The sequence below is a fragment of the Patagioenas fasciata genome, chromosome 3, assembly GCF_037038585.1.
Source record: "Patagioenas fasciata isolate bPatFas1 chromosome 3, bPatFas1.hap1, whole genome shotgun sequence".
Lineage (NCBI taxonomy): Eukaryota > Metazoa > Chordata > Aves > Columbiformes > Columbidae > Patagioenas > Patagioenas fasciata.
In genome coordinates, this window is record NC_092522.1 from 122,766,820 (window position 1) to 122,793,095 (window position 26,276).

Genomic DNA, 26,276 nt, shown 5'->3' on the forward strand with positions numbered 1-26,276 from the left:
AAAGCAATTATTTTTTAATAACGATATTGCAACACTGAGTGTTCTACCTAAAGGTAGGCACACATAATAGGGCAAAAAGTCCCGCTTATACCCCCCCCAAAATCCCAGCCACAATTTCCCTCCCCCGTTCCCCATTGGTTGGTACTTCAGGGTTTACAGACTACCCGACACCTGCCTCAGTTTACGTATTTTATTCCTCTAATTCTAATGATACCCTTCCACTTATCAATCTATTTAAAATATGGATTCCTGGTACTTTGGCTACCCTTCCCCCTAAATTAATTTGTAAATACAGGTATCAGTATGCGTACAGGTATCTGTATATATTCTGGGAAGAGACTTTGTTTTACAGTAAGGATTCATAGTCTGATGTCTCTCGGTCCATCCCCTGTGCTGGGGTCAGGTGCCAGGTCCTCAGTTATGTAAAAGCAACAGTTCTTCGTTCAGCGTTCCTTACAACAAGATAATGACTTTAAACTGAAAGAGAGTGGGTATAGATTAGATATAAGGGAGAAATTCTTCCCCGAGGGTGGTGAGAGCCTGTCCCAGGTTGGCCAGAGAGGTGGTGGATGAACCATCCCTGGAGACATCCCAGGCCAGGCTGGACGGGGCTCTGAGCAACCTGAGCTGGTGAAGATGTCCCTGCTCATGGCAGGGCTGCCACTGGGGGAGCTTTAATGTCCCTTCAACCCAAACCATCCTGTGACTGTGACAAGTTCAGCTTTATCACCAGCAGCACACAAGGCGTGCGTGCTTACCCCAGTTCCCACCACTCCCAAACGCCCCAAGCTCCCCCTGTGGGGATGGTTAAATATTCTAAGGGGCTGCGCCACCCACTCGCAGAGGGTTTAACAACGGGTTTAGTAGCGGCTTTGACGGCTTCAGAGGCTCCGAATCGCCCGGGATAAGCCGGGCGCTGCCTGTGCTCGCTTTCAGACTGCCCTCAAAACTGCCTGTTCCACATCCGCCGAGAAACGCGCGAGAGTCGCCCATGTACAATCCAACACGCCTTTTGAGATCTTTAGTAGAATTTCAGCAGTTTTACACCCTCTATTCCTGCTACGGTGTCGGCTATGCGCCCGTGCTTCTAGACCTTTTTAAATTAGGCATCTATTTGGACGCCTATGCTTTGCGCCATAGAGGCAGGGGCACGGCTGGCGTTCCCTCGCCACGCGCCGCGGCGGGAAGGAGGCCCCCAAGATGGCGATGCTGGCGGAGCGTGAGTGAGGGGAGGAGCCGCCGGGGGGTCCCTGAGAACGGGGTGGATTCGGGGGGCTCGGGGGGAAGAACCGGTGTCCTGGGGGGCAGCCTGGGCTGCCTCAGGCCCTCCGCACCGCCCTCTCTGCCGTTCTGGTCGGCGGTCAGTTGAACATGAGCCACCGGTGTCCCTGGCTGCCGAGAGGGACCCGTGTCCTGGTGCGTCCAGCACAGCGTGGCCAGCCGGGCAGGGAGGGGATTGTCCCGCTCTGCTCTGGCCTCACCTGGAGCGCTGTGTGCAGGGCTGGGGACACAGGGTAAAAATGATATAAAGCCAATGGAGAGTGTCCAGAAGAGGCTATGAAGTTGGTGAAGGGTTTGGAGGGGAATCCGTATGAGGAGCGGCTGAAGTCACTGAGTTTGTTCAACCTGGAGAAGAGGAGACTGAGGGGAGAGCTCATGGTGGCTGCAGATTCATCACAAGGGGAGCAGGACGGGCAGGGCTGAGCTCTTCTCTTTAGTGACCAACAACAGAACCCGAGGGAAAAATCTAATTAAATATAACAAAGGCAAGTGTAGAGTATTGTATCTGGGCAGGAACAACCCCGGGTTCCAGTGTAAGTTGGGGAATGACCTATTAGAGAGCAGTGTAGGGGAAAGGGACCTGGGGGTCCTGGGGACAGCAGGGTGAGCATGAGCCAGCACTGGGCCCTTGTGGCCAGGAAGGCCAATGGTACCTGGGGTGGGTTAGAAGGGGGTGGTCAGTAGGTCAGAGAGGTTCTCCTGCCCCTCTGCTCTGCCCTGGGGAGACCACACCTGGAATCTTGTGTCCAGTTGTGGCCCCTCAGTTCCAGAAGGACAGGGAACTGCTGCAGAGAGTCCAGCGCAGCCACCAAGATGCTGAAGGGAGTGGAGCATCTCCCGTGGGAGGAAAGGCTGAGGGAGCTGGGGCTCTGGAGCTGGAGGAGACTGAGGGGTGACCTCATTAATGTTTACAGATACATAAAGGGTGAGTGTCAGGAGGATGGAGCCAGGCTCTTCTCAGTGACAACCAGTGATAGGACAAGGGGTAATGGGTACAAACTGGAACACAAAAAGTTCCACTTAAATGTGAGGAGAAACTTGTTTGGGGTGAGGGTGTCAGAGCCTGGCCCAGGCTGCCCAGGGAGGTTGTGGAGTCTCCTTCTCTGCAGACATTCAAACCCGCCTGGACACCTTCCTGTGGAACCTCAGCTGGGTGTTCCTGCTCCATGGGGGGATTGCACTGGATGAGCTTTCCAGGTCCCTTCCAACCCCTGACATTGTGTGAAATCTGTGAATATCAGGAAGATGTGTCAGGTGAGGTTCAGGTTGGACATTAGGAAAAGGTTCTTCACCCAGAGGCTGCTGGACACTGAACATGCTCCCCAGGGAGGTGCCGTGGCCCCAAGCCTGACAGTGTTCAAGAAGAGACTGAACAATGTCCTCAGCCACATAGTGTGGCCTGTGGGGTGTCCTGTGCAGGGACAGGAGTTGGACTTGATGATCCTTGTGGGTCCCTTCCAACTCAGGACATTCTGTGATTCTGTGGGTCCCTGTCAGCTCTGCAGTGCCTGGTTATGGGTTTGCATGGCTCTGTTGCTTCCCTTTTGGAGGGATGGGGCATCCACCACCTCTCTGGGCAACCTGCGCCTGTGTGTTAATGTGCCTTCTATACGTAGAAAATTCTGAAATCAGATGCCTTAAAAAATGAAATAGTTGCTGAGAGTCCCTTTTGCAGAATTCTATCCCTTTATTCATCTTTCAGCTGCAGTTACAAGTGTGAAGCCGTGTTACACATTTGCCTTTTTGTTTGCAGTTCCAGATCAAGTTCTGATGCCCTTATCCATATTCATCCTAAAAATAAGTTGGGGGAGTTATTTGTTTTTACTGCAGCTGTGAAAGCACGTGCGTGTCAGGGATTTGAAGTAACTTCTCAGCGGATAAGAAGCAGTGGCTGCAAGTTGAAACACAAGAAATTCCATCTTGTTTTTACTCTGAGGGGGGAACAAATTACTTGGGGAGGCTGTGGAATATCAGCCTGTGGAGATATTCAGACTGGACATGGTCCTGGACAAGCTGCTTAAGCAGGGAGTTGAAGTAAATGACCTCAAGAGATAACCCCAGCTTTTGTGATGCTGTGAACTAAACTGAGAAAGGACAAACTCAGTCATTCTGTGCTTACGTAGTTTGGATTGTAAACAAAAGTATCAGTTGCAGAAATGGCCAAAGATTTAGCTTTCATTTTTTCCTGATAAGCACCAATAAGATAGTTAACCAAAGTTTATTTAAAGTTAAAAAGACCTACAAATAAACAAAAAATGAATGTGTTAACGATGCGTTTCATAGCTTGCCTTAAAAATAAAATCCATTCTCTGGATGATATATATATATTTTTCTTTAGTTAGAGAAATGTAACCTGTTTATTATATTTATGTTCTCACCCTATATGGGCAGACACCAGAGTTGGGGCAGGATCTCATAGGGGACTTTAGGAATGGTAGTTAAACACAGGCTTCAGGCACAGAATGAGTTTAGTACTTGATTATTTTTCAAATCAGGATTTCTGGATAAAGTATCTAAAGAAATTACATTATTCTCCACTGGATGGTGCTGCTTGCCCAGGGTTGCATCACCATTTCCAGCAACGTTTTCTGAGCAGCCCAGAAGATTGGTGTTAAATTCTATGCTGAATTTTTTTAGCTGAGATATAGTATGTTGTTTCTTTTCTTGCTCTTAAGACATGGCTGAACAAACATTTCTGATAAATTGTTGACTAAACAGTCTTTTTCCTTGTTTAGAGACAAGAGGTGAATTTATGGTTGTTCTATGTAGCATGAAGTTGTTCCTGGCTTTCTTAAATAGTTCTCTAAAGATGTTTCTTTATTTTCCTGTGTCTAACTTGCCAGTGTTAACCTGACTGAAATCAAAGGATTAATCCTATAATGGTAGTTAAGAGGTTTGAAATACTTGGATTGAAAGTGCTGGGAAAGGAAAGGTCTCTTAAAATTTGAGGCTTGAGAAGTCTCTGTTTTAGGTGCCCTTGTGTTTTTCTACAGGCTCCTCTTGGGAATAAAACATCTTAGGGCTTCTCTACAGAGAGATATTCAGGAAAAAGACACCAAACAGTTAATTTTTGATGACTGAGTGAGGGAAAGTTGATGTTAATTGAGAGATTTCAAACAAAGGGACAAATTAAGAAATATGGTTGAAACAGAGGGCGGCTGCTCGGCTGGGCAGCAAAAGTTCTATTAAACTGCTGCTTTTTATTGTCTTCATGGTGTTTGTTTCACTGTCAGCTACGGATAAAAGCAACAGCCACGGCGTTCCCTGTTTTTATGGGACTTACCTTTGCTGCCAGCCTGATAGCTTTTTAATTCATTCCTCCCACAAACCACTGGATCCAGATCCTTAGAGATGATTTGTGCCTTGAGTGAGGGAAGATGTTAAATCACAGCACCCCAGCCTGGCTGGTGTTGAAGGGACCTCTGGAGATCCCCCAGTCCAACCCAGCTGCTCACGCGGGGTCACCAGAGCAGATCACACAGGTGGGTCCAGGCGGGTTTGAATGTCTCAGAGAAGGAGACTCCACACCCGCTCTGGGCAGCCTGGGCCAGGCTCTGGCACCTCCCAGCAAAGAAGTTTCTGCTCATGTTCAGATGGACCCTCCTGTGTTTCAGTCTGTGCCCGTTGCCCCTCACCCTGACGCTGGGCAACACTGAACAGAGTCTGGTCCATCCTCTGACACCCACCCTGAGGTATTGATCACAACTTTGATCAGACCCATCTTAGCTTCTCCAGCTCAACAACCCCAGTTTTCTCAGTCTCTCCTCATCGCAAAGATGCTCCAGACCCCTCAGCATCTTTGTGTCCCTCCCTGGACTCCCTCCAGTAATTCCTTGTCCTTCTTCAACTGTGGAGCCCAGAACTGGACCCACAACTGCAGATGGGGCCTCCCCAGGGCAGAGCAGAGGGGGAGGAACAACCTCCCTCCACCTGCTGCTCACACTCTTCCTCATGCACCCCAGGTCCCATTGGCCTCTTGGCCACAGGGCACATTGGTGACTCACGGTCACCCTGTTGTCCCCCAGAACTCCCAGGTCCTTCTCTGCAGAGCTGCTTTCCAGCAGCTCAACCCCAACCTGTGCTGGTGCCTGGGGTTGTTCCTCCCAAGCTGCAGGACCCTGCACTTGCCCTGGATGAACTTCATCAGGTTAAAAGCACGTTTATTGTCCCAGATGCTGAGCTCCATGTTTCAAACATCTCAACAAATGAGTGAAATTAGCCACCTCATTAAGGGAGCCTGAGGTTTTGTTTTCAGTGGGGCAGCAGTGAACCCTCATTTTCTTGGGTGATTAAAATCACAATCAACAGGGGCATTTTACCAGCTTTTATTGGCGATTCAGGCTGGGCTTTTAGTAGATGCTTCTCTGAAGGCTGCCTGTTGGAAAGAAGTTGGTTTTTTGTTGATTTCTCTCGCACCACTCAGTCATTTAACCTACTATAAAATCTTCTTCATGGACTTTTTGTGGTTTTATGGAATTCTTTATCAGACTATTAGTTTTTGGGGGCTACTTCGCAGCACCTATTCAGAGCTTTAAAGCTTTGGAAACATATTAAAAAAACCAACCATCATGCATTCTGACAATATGAGTTCTTTAAGAATGAAACAAAACTGGGCAAAAAATAAATCAAACATCCCTGTAATATTCTGCCCCTCTGGCCCAAATCCCAAGTGTTGCATTTGAGGGATGACGATGTTGAATGTGCCTCAGCGGACTTGGCTCCTCACTGACTTTGTGTGGCCTTGGCTTAACTGGTCCGTTTTGATCCGGTGTTTCCCATCATATTTAATTAAGTTTGTAATCTTCCTGTCTCCCATTCTTTGTCTTGTTTATTTAGGTTGTCTTCCTGTTTAGGTGCACATGTAAAGGGACTGGTTAGCTGTGTTAGCTTTTCTTCCTTGATTTCAATGAAGTTATTCCTGCTGGGAGAGGCAAACGCACGCACGTGGGCCTGGGGGACTGTCATTTTTTTAATACTCGACACAGGACAAAGGAGCCGCGATTCTCCTTTGGATCTCTTAACACCTGCAATAATTTCCGGTGACTTTCAGGTTTCCAAATAAACCATGCTGTGGCAAATCCAAAAGCTGAAATCCCACTGGTTTATGTTCTATAATTCAGCTTCTCTTAGTTACTTATGTTTGATTTTTGAGTTGGCTTTTGTTATGAAGGCAAATATTAAAAACTTATATCTACTGGTTAAAAGGAAGGCTGGCCAGTGGATATTGTCCAGGACTGAGAAAGCCAGTGCTGAGATCTCACCCCCTATAGATTTCATGTTGAAGCCAGACCTATGGGGAGAGGCTGAGGGAGCTGGGCTTGTTCAGTCTGGAGCAGAGGAGGCTTAGAGGTGAGCTCAGCACTCTCTAGAACGACCTGAAGGGCAGTTCTAGCCAGGGGGGATTGGGCTCTTCTCCCAGGCGGTCAGCAATAGGACAAGGGGGCATGGGCTTCAACTCTACCAGGGGAAATTGAGGCTGGAGATGAGAAAGCAATTCTGTGCAGAGAGAGTGGTCAGCATTGGAATGGCTGCCCAGGGAGGTGCTGGACTCACTGGCCCTGGAGGTTTTGAAACTGAGATTGGCCATGGCACTTAGTGCCATGATCTGGTCAATGGACTGGAGTTGGACCAAGGGTTGGACTGGATGATCTCTGAGGTCTTTTCCAACCCACTCCATTCTGTGATTCTGTAAAAAGAAGTTGGAATGAATATGGAATTTAGGCCTGTACGCCTAACTGGTAATCCTGAAAGCCCTCCCTGAATTGCAGCCCATCCTTGGGGATGACAGTTCCATAGCAAATTTACTTTGGTATTCTTCACATTAATAATTAACATTTTTGCTGGATTTTTTTTTTGCATTATAACATTTAGGAAACTTATACCTCTAGAATGTGTTTGATCTGGCACAGATTCTGTTTTGTTCAGTTTTGTTTTGTTTTTAATGAAGAACTTTTATTGAATTTAAAAAAAATACTAAGAACACTGTGACAATGTGAACAGAGCCTGTTTGAACTTCTCTCCTTTCTACTCCAGCCCGCAGAAAGCAGAAGTGGTCTGTGGATCCACGAAACAGCGCTTGGAGTAAGGATGACTCTAAGTTTGGTCAGAAGATGCTGGAAAAGATGGGCTGGTCCAAAGGAAAGGTATGATCTAATGGAGAGTCATCTCGTTGAAAGGTGGAACACTGCTGGGAGACTCTTGATCTTAGTGTTTAAAACAGCTATGTTCTTGCTATTTGATTTATTTTCTTAAGTGCACAGAGAATTTGAGCAATTTTAGATTTCTACAATTTGTTTAAGAGATGCTTGTGCCTTGTGTTGCTGATGAGACCAAACTGGAAGGATGGGCTGACCCAGCAGAGGCTGAGCTGCCATCCAGAGAGACCTGGACAAGCTGGATGGGCAGAGAAGAACCTGATGAAGTTCATCCAGGGCAATTGCAGGGTCCTGCAGCTGGGGAGTAACAAGCCCAGGCACCAGCACAAGTTGGGGTTGAGCTGCCGGAAAGCAGCTCTGCAAAGAAGGACCTGGGAGTTCTGGGGGACAACAGGGTGACCGTGAGTCACCAGTGTGCCCTGTGGCCAAGAGGCCAATGGGACCTGGGGTGCATGAGGAAGAGTGTGAGCAGCAGGTGGAGGGAGGTTGTTCCTCCCCCTCTGCTCTGCCCTGGGGAGGCCCCATCTGCAGTTGTGGGTCCAGTTCTGGGCTCCCCAGTTTAGGAAGGACAAGGAATTACTGGAGAGAGTCCAGCGGAGGGACACAAAGATGCTGAGGGGTCTGGAGCATCTTTGTGATGAGGAGACTGAGAGAGCTGGGGCTGTTGGGCTGGAGAAGAGAAGCTGAGAGGGATGTGATGAATGGGATCAATATCTCAGGGTGGGTGTCAGAGGATGGACCAGACTCTGTTCAGTGGTGCCCAGCGTCAGGGTGAGGGGTAACAGGCACAAACTGAAACACAGGAGGCTCCATGTGAACATGAGCAGAAACTTGTTTGCTGGGAGGTGCCAGAGCCTGGCCCAGGCTGCCCAGAGCGGGTGTGGAGTCTCCTTCTCTGAGACATTCAAACCCGCCTGGACCCACCTGTGTGATCTGCTCTGGTGACCCTGCGTGAGCAGCTGGGTTGGACTGGGGGATCTCCAGAGGTCCCTTCAACCCAACCAGCCTGGGGTTCTGTGATTCTGCACCTGTCCTGCTTTCCGGTTTTTCTCCCCTTGTTTTGATAAGGTAATGTCTCCAAGTAAGAGCAGGATTTGGCACCTTAAATCAGGCAATGGTTAAAGCCTTTAGTTGCCTGTATGCCCTCAATTCTCCGTCTGGCTTTTGGTACTGTTTAAAGCAACTCCACAACCTGTTTTAATCTTTTACCTGTTTTTAAATGTTAGTTTTGATCTGTTCTCTAGATGGCCAAAATGCAGCATTATGTGAGTTATATTTCTTCCCAGCTCCAGCCTGTGCTTGTGGGGTGAGGCGACTGGTTTCTACTTTTAAGAATAATCTCTAGGTCAGTGCAGACAGCCACAGACTACTCAGCTGCCTCTTAAAAGCAGTGTAACTTCCACAAAGGTGCCTCAGCAAAGCTGAGATTTACATCCGCACCACAGCGTGTTTAATGAAATGAATGCACACAGACCCGCCACTATATTTATTTAATTATTTTCCTAGGTTTCCTCTCCCAGTCTTTTTCTTTTTATAAGGGAATAAAATTAGGATCATTCTCAATTCTGTGAATGCATTAAAACTTAGGAAAAGAAGTGGATTCTTGGATTTTTTAGTGTAGCCTGCTGTTGCCTCAGTTGGCCTGCAGTTAGCACCTATAAATTTGGCTTCTAACTGCCTCTAATTTAGTGAACAAGCAGTGGTACCAGACTCAAAGGCTGCCAAAGTCAAGGATCTGGCCTTGACTTCACTAGGCTTTAGACCAGACTTTTGAAATAATGGAGCTTGAGTACTTTTTACGTAAATTATATGCATGGGTGTTTTACATGTCTAAGATCAAAAGAGATATGTAAACCAGAGTAGAAGAAAATGCTGTTAAATGTGATTGTATTTGGGGCAGCCAGCTTCTCTGTCACACCCCCACATCTTCTTCACAATGATTTTCCTACTTGAGCTGCCGGATCTTCCTTTACAACAGTTATAGCTGTACGAGAAGGATTTATGTCTTTATTTTACTACAAACTCAGAGAAATGGGACCTTAGCTTGATCAAATTAATGGGCAAAAACCCATCTGGGCAGTGAAATTAAGCTGCTTACACTTAGTCCTGTTATTAGTTGGGTTGGAATTGGGTCAGGGCAGGCTGTGGAGCCAGGTGTCCTGCTTGCTTCCATACTTTTTGGTTAGCAGAAGTTTGAAGGCAAATTTTCCACCCCATTGACTAAATAAACTCTACTGGATTTGTAACAGCAACAGCCTTTTTCAAATATGCCTCATTGCTTCAAATATTCCATTTGCCCAGGGCTTCTCTCCACCACGTTCATATTTATGATGTCCGTACACTTGGGTGGTGATTTGTTACTGGTGACAGATTAGGGAAAAAGTGAGTAAATACCTGGAGTAACTTTTTAAACCAAATGCTTTGCCTTTTTGTCTCCTGACCATACAATTAAGAAAGATAATACTGGGCCTAGAGATTGCTTCCCGGATTTGGATGATAATGGTTTTTAGGATAGGCGAACCCAACCCAATATCTTCATCAAATGATGAGTGTGAATGAGATGGAAGAAGTTCTTCATGTCCTGCTAACTCCAGTTTGATCCTCCCCACCACCACCTTCCCTCCCATTTAACTTCGTTCTGTGTTGTACATTCTATTACATGTGGCATCTGTCTTACAGCCACCGCGCAGCTGCTTTCCCAATGACGGAGATATTTTTGGTGAGAGGCATGTTCTTCTTGTGTAGCGTCTTGTTTTAAAATGATAAGCACTTTGGACTTGCCTGGGAGTGTCAGGTGGCTTCCTGATTACTCACCCAACTACTTAATGTTGTTGCTGTTTTAGTGTTTATAATACTTTGCTGGAGGCTTAAGTAGTAAATTAAAATAACCTTAATATCTCATATGTGCCTCTGAATGAATTCAGTTGCAAATAAATAGTAAGTTGTGGTTTCTTGCTGTATTTCATTGCAAATTCTCTTACAGTAAAAGAGCTCTAGTTGGCATAGTCACCACTGTAAAATCCTTACATTTTTACCCTTAAATCCTCATTAGGGTCTTGGAGCTCAGGAACAAGGAAATACAGAACATATCAAGGTTCAGGTGAAAAACAACATGCTGGGCTTAGGAGCAACCGTCAATCATGAGGTGAGCACTAGACCCAGGTAAGGAAATGTCTCCCATTTCTGCTAATGCACAATGTTTGTAGCGGGACGTTGGGGAAATCTGTTGTCACACCTGGTGGCAGCACATACCCATGTGAACAACTCTGCAGAAACTCTTGGCCTGGAGTTCAGTTCTGCTTTGCTGAGTGTTTTAGGAGTAAGTACCTGCTTGGAAGAGTTACAGTGAAGGCTGTTCAGCATGAGGTTTTTTTGGTTGGTTGGTTTGTTTGTTTGCTTCCAAACAAATTACTGAAATACGTGCTTCCTCCCTGTGTCTTCTACCCAGCTTAGCTTTATGTTTTCTGTCCTTCCTCCTGATACAGTCACTTTAGTGACTGGAGTTCAGGTACACAGGCAGAGCAAAATGTGATCCTAAAGTTGCTTGTCTCATAATCGACGTCTTAAATAACTTTGTTGCTGGGGAAAAAAAAAAATCACACTAGTATTTCCTGCCTACTTTTGAAAACATCTTGCGCAGATGTGGGACACGCAGAGCCAGGAGCAGCTCAGTATTGTTTAGGGACTTACAAACACAATCCTTATCACTTCTACACTTTGAAGTGACCGTAGTGAGCTGTTGTTAGCGTTGCCACCTGTGGAGCTTCTCAGGATCCCTCCCACCAACGATGATCGAGTATTTGCAATGAAGTTATTTCTTAGAGTGCGGAGGCTTAGTATCTGTTTTAGCAAAGCTTCTGCTAGCTCTGAAAACTTGCCTTGTATTCATGTGGGTGATGTTTACAGGACAACTGGATTGCTCATCAGGATGACTTCAACCAGCTTCTGGCTGAACTGAACGATTGCCACGGACAGGGTAAAACAGGTAGGTTCATGTTTTTCTCCATCAGATGCTGGAAGCTGGAAGCAAGAGGTTCAGTTCTTTGTCTTAAAAGCCAGCCGAGGCCTAATCCTTTGGGCTGCTGATAATCTCCTTGGTGGGACTGACAACTCCTCCTTCTTCCCCTTCTCCCCCAAAATCAGTAGGAGCTGAAGGATGTGTTGCCATCCATGACCACGATCAGGTTTGTCCACCTGGATGTGTAGATCTTGGTGGACCGATTTGGCTCTCAGTCTCTATTAAACACTTTTTTTTGTTGGGGAAAACAAACACAGAATTTTGAACTCGTTTATTTTATCCGGGATCACAACACAAGGGACCTTTTGCTGGGATATACTACAGCAGCACTTGTTTCTTTTTAAAGCAACCAGAGCCAGCACAAAGGCTCGCGACACATTCATTCACCATTGCAATGCGTTTACCTTCCTTTTACAAATGAACTGACATGCCTGGCTTCTGTGCTCTGGTGCTTTCTTAAATACATATTTTCCTGTCCTCAGAGAGCTGCTTCTTAGCTTTTGACTCAGAGTTATGCATCTGTTTGGAGTGTGGTATAATGTCATTTTTTGTAGCCCTGATGTAGAGCCCACAAGTGGGGAAACTGCACAACTTTCCCAAAAGGGCTATTTATGAAGTCTTTTGATTTCAAAAAGCCTTTTACAGCTTGACCGTGATTCGTAAAAGCAAAGTTACACTAAACTGGTGGGTTTGAGCTTACGTAAAGAGTCGTGCACATCAAAGGGTTTATCGTTTCTCCTTTAGTTAGACTGATATGTCTCTCCAGCTTAAACTGATCGTATATCTAAATAACTCTATGTGTAGTGTTGTTAAACCAAGGGGCTTATTTGGACACAGCAGCCTGTCCACATACTGCTGGTGGCAGAATTACCAGCTGTGTGAGTTTAGCAACTGTTCGTTCATTCATTCATTCATTCATTCATTTATTCTTAACATCTGAGCACAAAACATTTTCTAGGAGAGGAAACATAGAAAGAGGAAGATCAGTTGGCAAGAAGGATCAAACTTTGTTTCTAATATTAGTAAACCAGGATTAAAATTCTGAAGCTGATGCAAGTATTTTTTAATTCCTTGTTACCTATTATTTTTTTTGTTTAATTTGTTTAATTACAAGTTACCCTTGTGTGTTGGAGCCCTGGTCATGGTCTGAGGCCCCACAGTGGTAGGTGCTGTAGTTGAAGCACTCGAGAGGTAGAAGAGCGTATCGCAGGGAAATTCCAAAAGTTCCTTTTTACCTTTATAACTCGTGCCCAAGTTCCAACTTGAGGCCTGGGAAGATCAGTGAGGTGGAACTGGTGGGAAAGCTGCAAGCTGGTGAGCAGAGAGCTGAAACAACTTGCCCAAGGACACCGTGAGTCAGCACAGAAATAGGTTCATTGAGCAAGGCTGCTCCATCCTAAACCCGCGCAGCATTCCCCAGGTCATCTGATGCAGAGTGGCCCCTGAAAACCACGTTTCTCCTTGGTTTAGTTGTTTTTCCTTGATCTTTTTAGTAGCTGGGAGAAGAGTGTTTAATCACCGAGGACAAATTTGGGTGCGCGTTGAAAATTCCCAGTCAAAATCGCATTGGGTGATTTTGCAGACTGCAAACATTGCTCTGAAACTTGTTTTTTTGGCAGTCGTTTAAGCAAAACTCATCCAGATAACTCTGCCTGCAGCTGCGCTACAGGATCGAGTGTTACATTATTGGCCATCATCCAGTTCCAAATTGCATTAAAAGTCAGCTGAAAAACTTCATTGTTCTTAAATAACTGGTGTCATTGCCAGAGTTGGATTGCAATTAGAGATCGGAGCGGAAGGGCCCTATGGTGGTTAGTTTGCCAACATTCAAATATCCTTCATGTGCATGGTTTGGGCTTTATTTTGGTTTTTTGCTAGCTGAGCACCCGGTGAAAAGTTTTGATTCTTGGCTCTTTTGCTATGACACTGAGTGATGATGACTGGGTCCCTTTCCTGTTCATAAAATGGGGCAATGACACACTGGCTGTGTCTGTAATATGCTTTATAATATTCATCCATACCAGGTTTGCTGTAGAAATGACGCGTGGCTTTATTGCTATAACTAAATTGCTTTAAAAAGCGCATTAATATTGCAGCAGTGCTTGCTCGGTTTGTCAGGGGATTTACCAGTGCCCAGAGGACACGGGGATGTACCCGCCTGTTCATTGCAAGTGCCAGCACGTCCCAGTAGTGAAATTCCCCCTCGAAGGCACAAGGCGGAGCTGCTGCCCCTTTCACTGTGAGAATAAAGCAGAGGAGGAAACCCTGTGGAAATCCTTTGCTGTATGATGTTCCTTTTGGTACAAGTGGAGTGGAAAGCACTCAAAAGTGCCTCATCTCTGCTCAAGATACTTTAGTTGTGATGCTTCCTTTCCCCATAGACCCATTTTATTAAGAATTTTCGACTTGATTGCAAACTCTGTTTAAAACTGGGTTTGTTAGTCCTTCCTCTTCTCTTTAGGACTTAGTGTGTAAATGAAGAGTAAATCTCAGGCTGCTTTCTGATCGTCTGCTGTCCCGCTCCAGGCTGCGGATTTCACCTTTAGGTCAGTGGCTCTATCGTCAGATGTCACTACCTATCAAACAGTGAAGTGCTGTAATTCCAGCATCAGAGAAATCTTGGTCTGCAGAGCTTTCAGGGGTGGGATCATATGAGAAAGGTGACTCAGCTTGGCCTTGGGCTATGGGTTGATTTCCCTTCCCATCCCAGTTGCTACTGGGAAGAAACAAATACACCAGAGTAGCGTTTTCTAGACTGACAGAGCAGAGAATCTGTGGTGCCTGTTTCTTTTCAGGGCAGGACTAATGAAGTAGTTATTAACCACACAGCAGCTTCCTCCTTCTGAGAATTGATTTGAAATTAGCAGGCTCTGTGGATGCAAAGAGTCTGTACCAGTAAATTAACCTGCCACAGCACACAAACTTGATATCTCTCCCATTAAATAGTTACACTAATCCTTCACATGGGTTTGACCCGTGCGAGCGAACATCCTCCCAAACAACTCCGAAGTGAAACTGGGACTCGGCCAAACCCAGAGACCATTCCCAGCAGACAGTTTAGATGCAACCCCTCTTCTGGAATGATGGCAAATTAAACAGTGTGGATGTGGCGTTCTGTTCAGAAAAGCTCCGCCACTGTTTAATTTCCTTACACAGATGGATCAGGCTATGTCCGGGTAGAGGCACTTTGTGTAGTATTAAAAGTGGAAAGCCTCTCTGTGTGATATTTTCCTTCTACCCAGTCAGGTTCAGTGTTATAGTTTGTGCTATTTCTTAAATCTTTCTCAGACTCTGGTACTGGACATATTTTGCAACAAACAGCACAATAAACCCAGGCCTATTATTTTCTTAACCTAGAAATGGTGCTAAATTTCACTTTGCCTTGTATCTGCCTTTTCGAATTACATTAGATTGGAGATGGGAAAGGACGGGGATGTGGCAAAAATAGAGTAGTACCATGTCTCGGACAAAACTTATTGTGTTTTCTTCAGTAATACATTGTGGTAAGTCGTTGAGACTTGGTTTTGAGCAAGAAAGTTAAATACACTGTTTGAATTTGGTGGTTGGAACCTGGTTTGGTTTGTTTTTAGAGCCCCCAGCGAAGAATCAGAAGAAGACCTTCAGTCTCGAAGAAAAATCCAAATCTTCCAAGAAACGCGTCCATTATATGAAGTTTGCGAAAGGTAAGAGGAGTTTTCTTGTTTCGTAAGCTCTAGCCAAGATTAGGGGAATAAAAAAAAGAGTGTCAAGGTGATCCGTTGCCTTCTAGGGTCTAAATTTGGCAAGTAAAATCTCGGTTTAGAAATACTCCCTGCAGCAGCTTACTTAAAGCTATAATATGCCGTTCCTCTTTATTTTGGACAATTTTGAATGGGTTTAGGCTGATATTGTTGAATCAAACAGTTTCAGGACCAGGGGATATTCTGAGTGATGTGTGTGTGGCCAAGGGTGGGAGGGGGAGGCAAAGGTGATGCCAGGGTTTATTGGGCACTGCACTATCCCCCGCAATCTCCAATAACCCCTGCTAAGAGATCATGTGGATAAGATCAGATTAAACCTGAATGCAGGAAGAGGAAAGCCCTCTTACATCTATCAGATGCTTTATTGGATAAATTAGGACAGCGGTTGGTGGCCGGAAAAACTGTATCAAGAACTCAGGGCGTGTAGTCATTTCGTTCTCTCTTGGAGTGATGACATTTCAGCTCTCCCTGGTTTTGACACTTGACCACTATTCGATCCCTTGCTCTTATTTCTCTGCTGGTTGCATTTCCCATTCACACACCCATATACACATGTTGTGTGTATCTGTGCGTTTTACCATATGAACAGGATTGGTTTCCACTAATTACTAACTATTGTACTTAAAGCTCCATGTAATGTCTTCTGATAACAAATACCTCTGCTAAACCAGAAGTAACTCACGTCAGAATGAAGGCCAAATTCTGATATTTAGGTTTGGGGTTTTTTATATTAAATAATTCAGCCTAGAATCACACGTGTTACAATGACCCTGCCGCTTTACGACATTAAACAATTAATTTGATTCAGGGCTTGCAAGTACAGAGGCCACGGCCTGTTTGAGGTGGTAGCAAAGAGGATTTATTTCGATTTGGATTTAACCTTTTACTAAATATAGAGAAAAAAGAAGTGTCTTTTGACCATGTAAAATATGGAGCAAGGCTTTCAGATTAACAATATCCCTCATTTGTTTGGCTTCTATAAGGTAGGCCCCTGTTTGATTGTACCCCCTGTGGTCTAAAATAGGGAAATTGTCCTTTTTCAGGGAAAGAGGAAAAGTTGTTTGAAAAGGCTGTTGTTGTTATGGCCCTTGTTCGAGTCCAATCCTGCTTCCTTTTAGACTAAACAAGACGAGCTCCCACGAAAGCGGGAGAAGGGAGCAGCGACGATAGAAAATGCAGCTTCCGTTCCTGGTGCTGTTCTGTAGTTTGACTGCTGGGGGAACGTGGGCTCCACACACAGCATTAGCAGCCACGCTTGGAGCTGGGAAATACCCATCGAGATGAGGTTAAGACAGTGATTTTAATTGCTTTTCTAGTAACTGTTCCACTGCGATGCTGCAAAGGATTTGGACTCAAATCCTGGGGTCAGTTTTGGGCCCCTCATGCCAAGGAAGGCCTTGAGGTGCTGGAGTGAGTTGGGAGAAGGGAACGGAGCTGGGGAAGGGGTTGGAGCACAAGTGTGATGGGAGCAGCTGAGGGAGCTGGGGGGTTCAGCTGGAGAACAGGAGCTGAGGGGAGACCTTCTGATCTCTGAACTGCCTGAAAGGAGCTTGGAGCCAGGGGGGTCGGGCTCTGCTCCCCAGGAACAAGCACCAGGAGCAGAGGAAACGGCCTCAAGTTGCGCCAGGGGAGGTTGAGGTTGGATGTGGGGAACAATTTCTTCCCCAAAGGGCTGTGGGGCATTGGAACAGGCTGCCCAGGGCAGTGCTGGAGTCACCATCCCTGGAGGGATGAACAGATGGACATGAGGTTCTTAAGGATATGGGTCAGTGCCAGTGGGAGGTTAATGGTTGGACTCAATGATCTTGAGGGTCCTTTCCAATCAAAATGATTCTATGACCATCAGCTAAGTTGGTTTGCTATTAAAAGAATGCAAAACGGGGGGAGGAGGGGGCAATACATTTTTGGGGGTGGGGGAGGCATGGAGAGAAAGCATAAGGTGAGAGTAGAAGCATCAGGAAACTTAAGTCTCGTGTTCCAAGCCATGGCCAAGATAAAGCTGAAAACAGCCACCAGTCTCATCCAGCTTGCCTGGAAGAAGGTGTCTAGAGCCCATACAATGAGATACCAGAAAACTGGGTAACGCTCTCTCCTCTAGATTGATGCGTCTCCTTACTCTCTGTGGGCAACTAAGGATCCTGAGAAGAAGAAACAGGTGGAATCGTCAGATTCTTTTGTTTTTAATCCATTACAAGTGATTGGTTTTTGTTTTGAGGTCAGTGATTTTGGAATCACACAGTCAAGTGAAGTAAGACCCCTAGTAAATTGGACTAATTTTGTTTCTTTAACTTTTGCTGACTGGTTTTTGTGAAGAATTTTCTGAGACAAGCTGTGGACAACTCAATATAAAGGCTGTTGCACTGTGTAATCAGTGAAGCTTTTGCCGGTATCTCAGAATATCACATCACACCCTTTTGCTTCCCCCTCCCCGCTCTGTGTCTGATATTCAGCTGACCCCACAAGTCAGATGGGAATAAGGGTCCTACTGGACTTCAGAGAGATCTTGGCTTCACCCTTGAAATTGTTTGCAGTTGGAATAATCCAGTGTGTTGCAGAGATGGAGGTTTTGCTTTTCAGAAGCAATTTCACAAATCAAAGCCAAGCCCCCACTGAGTAAAGATGGATTTGTTTTTCCACTGTATCAAGGATTTATAACTCCCTCACTTTGTCAGAGATGGGGAATTCTCATGAGAATCCAAAGATGTGCGGTCTCTCCTTGAACTTTTCTTCTATATAGGAGGTTACAGTTCTTTTTCCCCTTTAGTGTAGCGCAGGCTGCGTCCCTCATCTTGCTATGATAATTGCAGCATCAGGTGGGGGAAAACAAGCTGCTGTTCCTTGGTTCCCTGTGGGCAACCACGAGCTGTGGTTGTCTCCTCATCAGCCTTTCCGTACACACACATTTCCTATGGTATGTTGGACCCTTTTAGTGTCTTTAACATTCTCTTCCTGGTCTTTTTTCACTTCCCAAACCAATTTCACTACCTCCGTGGGTCACAGTTTGTGTTATCAAAGCATACCTGTCATCACCAGATGTGAAATTGTGGTGTTATTTTTCCTTCCCTTACCCCTTTCAGGCAAGGATCTCTCTTTGCGCAGCGAGGATGACCTGTCCTGCATATTTGGGAAGCGACAGAAGAGTATGAAGACGCAGGTAAACAAGAGGCTTCACCTTTCCCTTGTAACAAAACCGTATTTAAATGTCTTTCTGCTAATGAGGTTTCTGTGTGCCCATCAAAAGCACAAGGTCTTCTGCCTGTGAAATTGCCGTTGTTTCCATGTGAAGGCTGCAGGTGGAGGGCTGTGCTCTGAACTGCTAGGACACAACAGTGGATTTAATACATATTTTTGTGAATTAGCGTGATGCAACTTCTTCGGAGTTGGGAAAAGTCAGTATTTTAATTTTACGCTTCTTAGACGACACAGGTCACAAAGTAGAGACATTTGCTTGATCTGAAAGATCCATAAATATCCCAAGTAAAATTGGACATTGAGTAGCAACTGGCCAGACTTGACAAAGTGCTCTTGTTTTCACAAGAGTTGGGAAAGGCTGAACAGCTGCAAAAACTTCTCATCTTTGAAGAAAGGATTCAAAGATGGCTTGAACACTGCTAAATATTTAACAAGAAGAATTTTCCTCAGTTTTATGTGATGAGATCAAGGTTTGTGTTAGCGTTTATTTTATTTATGTGTTCATTAGCATTTTGCACTTGCAGAGAATAGTCCTGCTGTATCAGTGTATAAAATAACTGGCTTGCACTGCGACGTGACTGATGTGTCTTTGGAAAAGATAACATCTGGAATGCACAAATGAAGATGTTGCAAGCACTGATAGTTCAGTGGTCTCTGGAGTCTCTTGTAGTTAAAGATGTGGCCTGAAACTGAGCGGGAATTTGTGAAATACCCTGTGTTTGACGCTTTGTTGGTCATGCAATACTCAAAATTACTCCGTAATTTCACTTTAGGCCACTGTGAGTTTTGGGAGGAGAGGAATAGAGTGAAGAACGTGCTAAGAGATATGGGTAGTAGCAAAAGGAATATAAGGCTTGTAGCTGTGTAAATGCTAAGGGATGATAAGGGAGCTTGTGAAGAGCAAATATTGACTCACTGGGGATTCCTCACTGGAAAAACTTGTACTATAAAATGAATACTTCAGTGGGGTGTCTTGAACAGGTAAGGATTTGGTTTTGCCGTTTTGTCATACAGTGTTATAATTTCTGTGAATGGGCTGTAGGTTTTAAAATTATTGGTAGGACAGAAAAACGTCGTCTGTTTTCTGAGCGCTGTTCTCTAAACTACAAAAATACAGTTAATAAAACTGGAAGGTTAAAAGTAATTTAAATTAAGAACTGTCCTGTCTTGTCTGCTACTGCGAAAAACACTCTGAATATTTGTTACAAATCACATAGTTTGGCTTGAAAGTAAAGAGACTGGTAGAGCCACAACCGAGCCCATCTTAACTTACTTGAAATAAGCATTTGGGGACTTCAGATCTTAGATTCTCTTAGTTCTTCTAAGAACATTCTAGTTGAGTAGATTTTGCCCACCCATGAGTTGCCCAAATACTCGGTCTTGTTCTCTCTGTGTGTTCTGCATCTTTTGAAACTGAATATAAGTTTGCAAAGTGCTGTCGCTGCTTCTGGGACTTTATCCTGCGGAGCATCTGTTCTTTTGTGGATGGACGCTGCAGATAATGTGCATTCGTGGCTGCTTGTGAAAGGTAGATAAATTTGTTCATACTTTTGCTAATTCCTTCACTGATGCAGCGGTTGGCTGATGACCATGGTGCATATTTCCCTTTTCCCCTCACTGAACACTAAGCTGATGGTTCAAGGTTCTGGCAAAAAGTCATGGACTGTTCCCTGGTAAGCACCCAGATTTCCACATGCAAATACAGGCAGGAGGTAATGTAATTTGGAGCTGCATTGTCGTCTTCTGGCTACCGTCTGCTGCTAAGCAGCCACAGGGAGAGAAAGCCACAGCCAGCACAATTGCTTTTTGTTTTCCTCCTCCTTTTCTTCATGGATCAGAGATCTATGGAGTTTGCACAGAACAAAAACGCATTGCTCAGGCCCTCCAGCTCGAAGCAATTTCATTTCGTTGCACCCGTGAACTCTCCTGATCCCTTTCCATCATGTTCCACAGCTCGGTCCTTAAGGTGGCACAAATGGAGGGTTTGCGGTGCTGTTCTCTGTGCGTGTTTGCGTTCTGGTTTGAAATCCTCGGGCGCTGGGCATTTCCCTGGTGTGGCACAAAGTGCACCGCAGGAGCAGGAAAGCGCTGTCATTCTCCTGGAAGCGAGTTCTTCATATCTGTTCCTGTGTAAAGATAACGTAGGAAGAGTCCTGGTGTCCATCAGAGCCCTGTGGTTTGTCTTTAGGGCACAGTCCCTTTTCATTGCAGCCCCTGTAATTAGTTGGTTGCTACTGTCCCTGTTCAGAGTAGATCAGCACATCTTCCACACTTACACGGGTGCTAGAACTGGTCTTATCAATTAAGCTGACTGCAGGTTCCCAGTTGTAGTTGCAATTGAGATGATACAAGGAAGTACCAGTGATGTATTGATCCTTTAAGGCTTTTTCCAAGGTACTAGATGCCTCCTCTTTTTTTCACAGGTGCGGTTTGAGAAGCATTCAGTACAGATTAGATTTGGGCTGAACGATCTGTCCTCAGCTCGCAGTAGGGTTGTCATCTTTTGACAAAGATACTCAGCATGATTCTGTTTCCCATATTACTAATTGCTTCAGTCCAGGATCAGAACCAACTTGGATACAACTTCATGGAAAGGTGCAGAAACTGCTTTTCACAGAATCACAGAAACACTGAGATTGGAGGAGACCTCTGGTGGTCTCCAGATCAACCAAACTCAAAGCAGGATCAGCTATGACAAGTGGCTCAGGACCTTGACTTTCTGTCCCTTAAAGCTCCAATTAAAGCCTGTGACAAAATTCAGTGGATGGATGAGAGAGGTCACTTAAGGAGCACAACATGAGAACATCTTTGAATAAACGGACTCGGGTGATAATTTGCAGCTCCATAGGCATCAGAGACATGGTGGAAGTTATGGAAATGTTTAAGGATTGATGCTGTTGATGGCATTATGGCCAAGTTTTTCATCTGAGTGAGTTGCAGAGCTTCTGTTATTACTAAGAACCGTTTTACCCACGGCCTTTGAACTTTTCTGTTCCTACAAATGCCCTCATGTGCAGTAGACACCAGCAGTGGTTATTATGTGGGTGCTCGTTGGTACTGTCACGCTATGGCTGGCTGGTTGGTTGGTATTATACCAAACTGTTCTTAAAGATTAGGAAAAGAGGGGGGGGAAAAAGCAAAACCCAAGAAACTCCACCTGTCCTTATGATTGAGTGGAAAGTAGTGGAAGGGCTCAAACCAAGTGACGTGGTCTCTGGACCAACAAGATAATCCTGGCTCTTCTGGAGAACTTGTCAAAAATACATCGCCTTGGAACTGCTGCCGTGATAAGTGGTGTCTCAACAAATCAGATATGTCAAAGAGACACTGTTCCAATTAGTCCTGTTTAGTCTTTTCTAGTGTGGTCATTAGTAATCCCTTTGTGATCTTGACCTGCCTTTGGCAGGAGGTGTTTTGTGCTACCTTAGTCTGAGCTGTCTTAGCTGCAGAGCTGGTCTCAGACTCACTTTTAAACTGTCTCAGTAGCCTAGGACGGATCTGGCTAATGGATCTTTTCTCTTGGTTCACACTGACACTACTGCACTAAGTGAGGATGTTGAAATTCAGATTATCTACCTTATCAAAGGAAGAGGGAGTTGCCCAGAGGATTGTAAAGATTGCAGAAGAGTGGAATTGCAAAGGATATGGGAGGAAATGCTGCTTGCAGGGTCTGAAGGGGTTTCTCTAGAAGAAATAAGACCAAGATACTGGTTTAATCTATTGTTCTAATGGCTCTGGGATATGCGTTACTAATCATAGGCACTTGCAACCTTTAATTGCCCCGAATGTTAAACATAATAGTACTTTTTTTTTTTTCTTCAACTTATTTTTGATAAATCAAGTGTCCAACTAAAACCTCCTTAATATACACAGGGACCTTTGTTTAAAAAATAAATACAATTCAAAAAACGGGGGGAAGAAAACAATAGGCGAGCTTCAGAATGGACCTAAATTGAAAACGTCTGCAGTTTTTTTCCCAGGGAGAGTAAGCGATCGAAAATATTGAATTGTAATTATGATCCTCTCTGGAGGGCTGCACTGAGGACCTGTTTTGCAGGGTAAGATCTCCCAGACTTTCCCTGTGATTTTTGCACTTGCTTAGGAACACTGGGAGCTGGGGAGACAGAAAAACAAATTCCATTAGTTCCTATCTGGTTGAACTTCCTGGAACCCCCACTATTTTATTTTTTATTATTTTTTTTTTGCTTCTCAGAATTTCCTTCCTCCATCCAGCTGTGTTTCCTGATGAAGCCTTATCACTGGAGAAAATGCTCCTGAGTGAGACTGAGGATTTGGGAATGAGTTACAGACAGTCCCAACTTGCTCGCTGAACAACATGATTCTGGCACTGATTTCGCTTTGGGGGCTGGGGGAGTAATTCTGGTTTGGCGGCGCATTTGTAATGACTGTTTGAGATGCAGAGAATGTTTTGCATCCATCTCGCTTCCATGTCTCAGGCCATTTGATGAGTATCACAGAATCACAGAATGGACTGGGTTGGAAAAGACCTCAGAGATCATCAAGTGCAACCCTTGGTCCAACTCCAGTCCATTGACCAGATCATGGCACTAAGTGCCATGTCCAATCTCAGTTGAAAGACCCCCAGGGCCGGTGAGTCCAGCACCTCCCTGGGCAGCCATTCCAATGCTGACCACTCTCTCTGCACAGAATTGCTTTCTCATCTCCAGCCTCAATTTCCCCTGGCAGAGTTGAAGCCCATGCCCCCTTGTCCTGTTGCTGACTGCCTGGGAGAAGAGCCCAATCCCCCCTGGCTAGAACTGCCCTTCAGGTCGTTCTAGAGAGTGCTGAGCTCACCTCTAAGCCTCCTCTTCTCCAGACTGAACAAGCCCAGCTCCCTCAGCCTCTCCCCATCGTAATCTGCTTCCTCCGAATTTTTGCAATTTAGATGTAAACCTGCGTAAGTTCCCTTAAACCGCCTAATCCAAGTAGCTCAAACGTCTCAAGTTCGTAGCGATTTCTTCCGCGTTAGTCATTAGAAATGTGACTATCTGCCCTTGTTGCTTTTTCACTTAATTTATTTATTTTTTTTTTAAATCAGGAAATTGTCTTCTGACACATTTTGCAGAACTTCCTCAACTGACTTACATTTCCCAGCACTTATCACAAAACATGTTGACTAATCTTAAGGGACATGACTGAAAATCGATTAAAGCCTGGCTCTGCCGTGGGCTCACCAAAGCTCTGGGTAAACCGATGTCACTCCCTTCACCTCAACTTTCTCTCTGCAAAATACCAATCATCGTATTCACGTCTGTGGGTTTCACAGTTGTGACTTTTAGGCGATTTATAAGTTTAGTCCGGGTTTTTTTACTTGTGACAAAAGTCTCTATTGCACAGATTTATTTGCTTTTTTTTTTTTTGGCACGGTCAGGGAACAAAAAACTGCAGAATAGAAAAATGAGTTAAAAATTAACTTGTTTGGTTTTTTTTCACCGTTCTGCTTTGGAGACTGCAGCCAACATGAGGTATTTGGGACCTAGAAGCAGAACAGAAAAAAGGACATCAAAAACCTGGAGAGCGTCCAAAAGGATTTAGTAAAATGGGCGACAGGGTTAGAGGGCATGTCCTAGAAGGAGAGAGTGGAGGAACTGGAGACGTTCATCTCAGAAAAGTCGCTGAAAAAGGTGACCTTTCTGCCTATAAATATCTGGGGGTTGGGGGAGGGAGGAGCAGAGGAAGGGAAGGGATAGTAATCAGGGCAGGCAAAAGCCAAGAATGGTGCTGGGGGTGAGAACTTCAATTAGAAAAAGGAAGACACGAGCTGACTCTTGGACAGGCTTCCTCGCTGTGATGTCAGCGGGACAGTGAAGAGTCTCCTAAGGGAAATCCCAGCTCCTTAGTAAGTGACGGCGAGGAAAAAAAAGTAAATTGGGCACTTTTAAACCCGTTGGAGTGGGCAAAGATGAATTAAGTAAAACATCTCATTGTGTGTCTAACAAGTCACAGAATCCCAGAATGTCAGGGGTTGGAAGGGACCTGGAAAGCTCATCCAGTGCAATCCCCCCATGGAGCAGGAACACCCAGCTGAGGTTCCACAGGAAGGTGTCCAGGCGGGTTTGAATGTCTGCAGAGAAGGAGACTCCACAACCTCCCTGGGCAGCCTGGGCCAGGCTCTGACACCCTCACCCCAAACAAGTTTCTTCTCATCTTTCAGTGGAACCTCCTGTGTTCCAGTTTGTACCCTTTGCCCCTTGTCCTGTCACTGGTTGTCACTGAGAAGAGCCTGGCTCCATCCTCCTGACACTCCCCCTTTCCATATTGATCCCCATGAATGAGTCCCCCCTCAGTCTCCTCTTCTCCAGCTCCAGAGCCCCAGCTCCCTCAGCCTTTCCTCACACGGGAGATGCTCCACTCCCTTCAGCATCTTGGTGGCTGCGCTGGACTCTCTGCAGCAGTTCCCTGTCCTTCTGGAACTGAGGGGCCACAACTGGACACAAGATTCCAGGTGTGGTCTCCCCAGGGCAGAGCAGAGGGGCAGGAGAACCTCTCTGACCTACTGACCACCCCCTTCTAACCCACCCCAGGTACCATTGGCCTTCCTGGCCACAAGGGCCCAGTGCTGGCTCATGCTCACCCTGCTGTCCCCAGGACCCCCAGGTCCCTTTCCCCTACACTGCTCTGTAATACGTCATTCCCCAACTTATACTGGAACCTGTCACTGTGTGACTAAAGGAGATGAACTTGTGCAGAAATCCCTGTCCATGTGCACACCGATCTATTGGCCTTCTCTGTCCAGCTGCTTGTTCTCGTGAAATATTTTAGGTTCGTAATATCTTTGAAAGCTCTCAGATTCTCTGAGGACGGATTAGAAGTTGCTGGAGTGCATGATGTACACAAGTGTCTGGGCAGAATGATTGTGGAAACTTTGCTTCCTTAAGAAATCAACGTAAAAATGTAATTGCAGTCAGTGTGTTTCAGAGGAAGACAGCAGGAAAACACCGAGATGGTATCTTTAACATGTTTCCTTCTTTTTTTTGTTATACATTTATTTTCAGAGAAAGTAATTGCATTTAAAGGCACTGAGTATCTTGTGCCTAGGTATTATAATTATTCCCAGGCTACAGAGTTTGTCAGATTTGGGGTTAAAACTTAGAACTGCGGAGTGTTTATTCCTGTATATGACTTGCCCCTTTGAGCACAGACTCATGTAATGTCTTGTGTGTTATTTGGAAGAGTGAATATCAGTTTTACCCAGAATCAAAGCAAATGAAAACGAAAGGTGGCGTTTAATCCCACCCAACTTTATTGGTAGAAGATCTGGGCTCAAGTGCCAAACAGTTGCATTCACTGTCTGCAAAGATAGGGGAGATGTATAAAGCCAAACCCTTTGTAGAAATAGTTGCCTCTTTACTCACTAATCACAAGGGACATATAACAGTGAGGTGTATCCTATCCACGAAGTTATACTCCGAATATATTCTGTTTCAGTGCAAAAGCTGCATTCTTGTGACTGCTGCTCAACCCTCCTGACCTATTCAGTTCTTGGGAAGGCTGCATTTTTAAAGTCTTTTTAAAGACTTTTTTACTGGCTGTTGACCTAGTGGCACATTCTGCAAGACAATATAATGGTGCTTTTTATGCATTTGGTATCCCCAGGAGCCTGCTTCTCACTAGAAAAGTTTCCATCACCCTTTACTTCACTGCTCCTTTGACCAGCATGACTGACTTGCTATGGATTTTTAGGCTTGTGATCTAGAGAATGGTAAAACTCAGCTTAGAGTGGCTTAGTTCTCCTTGACTTCAATGGGAGCTCACTGTGTTCTGTAGCATCAGTGTTAGAGGATACATTAGGTTTGTGTGCTCACCTGCTGTTCTGTTTTTTCTTACCCTTTGAATTAAATATATTAAGATGATCATTCGCCAGGGCTT

The 26,276-nt window shown here is 45.2% G+C and overlaps 1 protein-coding gene across 1 annotated transcript in view; it reads left to right on the plus strand.

Moving 5' to 3' along the window:
- The first annotated feature begins 1,152 nt into the window (after positions 1-1,152).
- The window catches only part of PINX1 (PIN2 (TERF1) interacting telomerase inhibitor 1), a 71,779-nt gene continuing 46,655 nt past the window's right edge, over positions 1,153-26,276 (plus strand). Inside the window, exons 1-6 of the mRNA XM_065835846.2 lie at positions 1,153-1,219; positions 7,315-7,424; positions 10,489-10,581; positions 11,343-11,421; positions 15,045-15,137; positions 18,272-18,348. Coding sequence (XP_065691918.2) covers positions 1,201-1,219; positions 7,315-7,424; positions 10,489-10,581; positions 11,343-11,421; positions 15,045-15,137; positions 18,272-18,348 — 471 coding nt within the window. The 5' untranslated portion in view covers positions 1,153-1,200. The remainder of the gene's footprint in view (positions 1,220-7,314; positions 7,425-10,488; positions 10,582-11,342; positions 11,422-15,044; positions 15,138-18,271; positions 18,349-26,276) is intronic.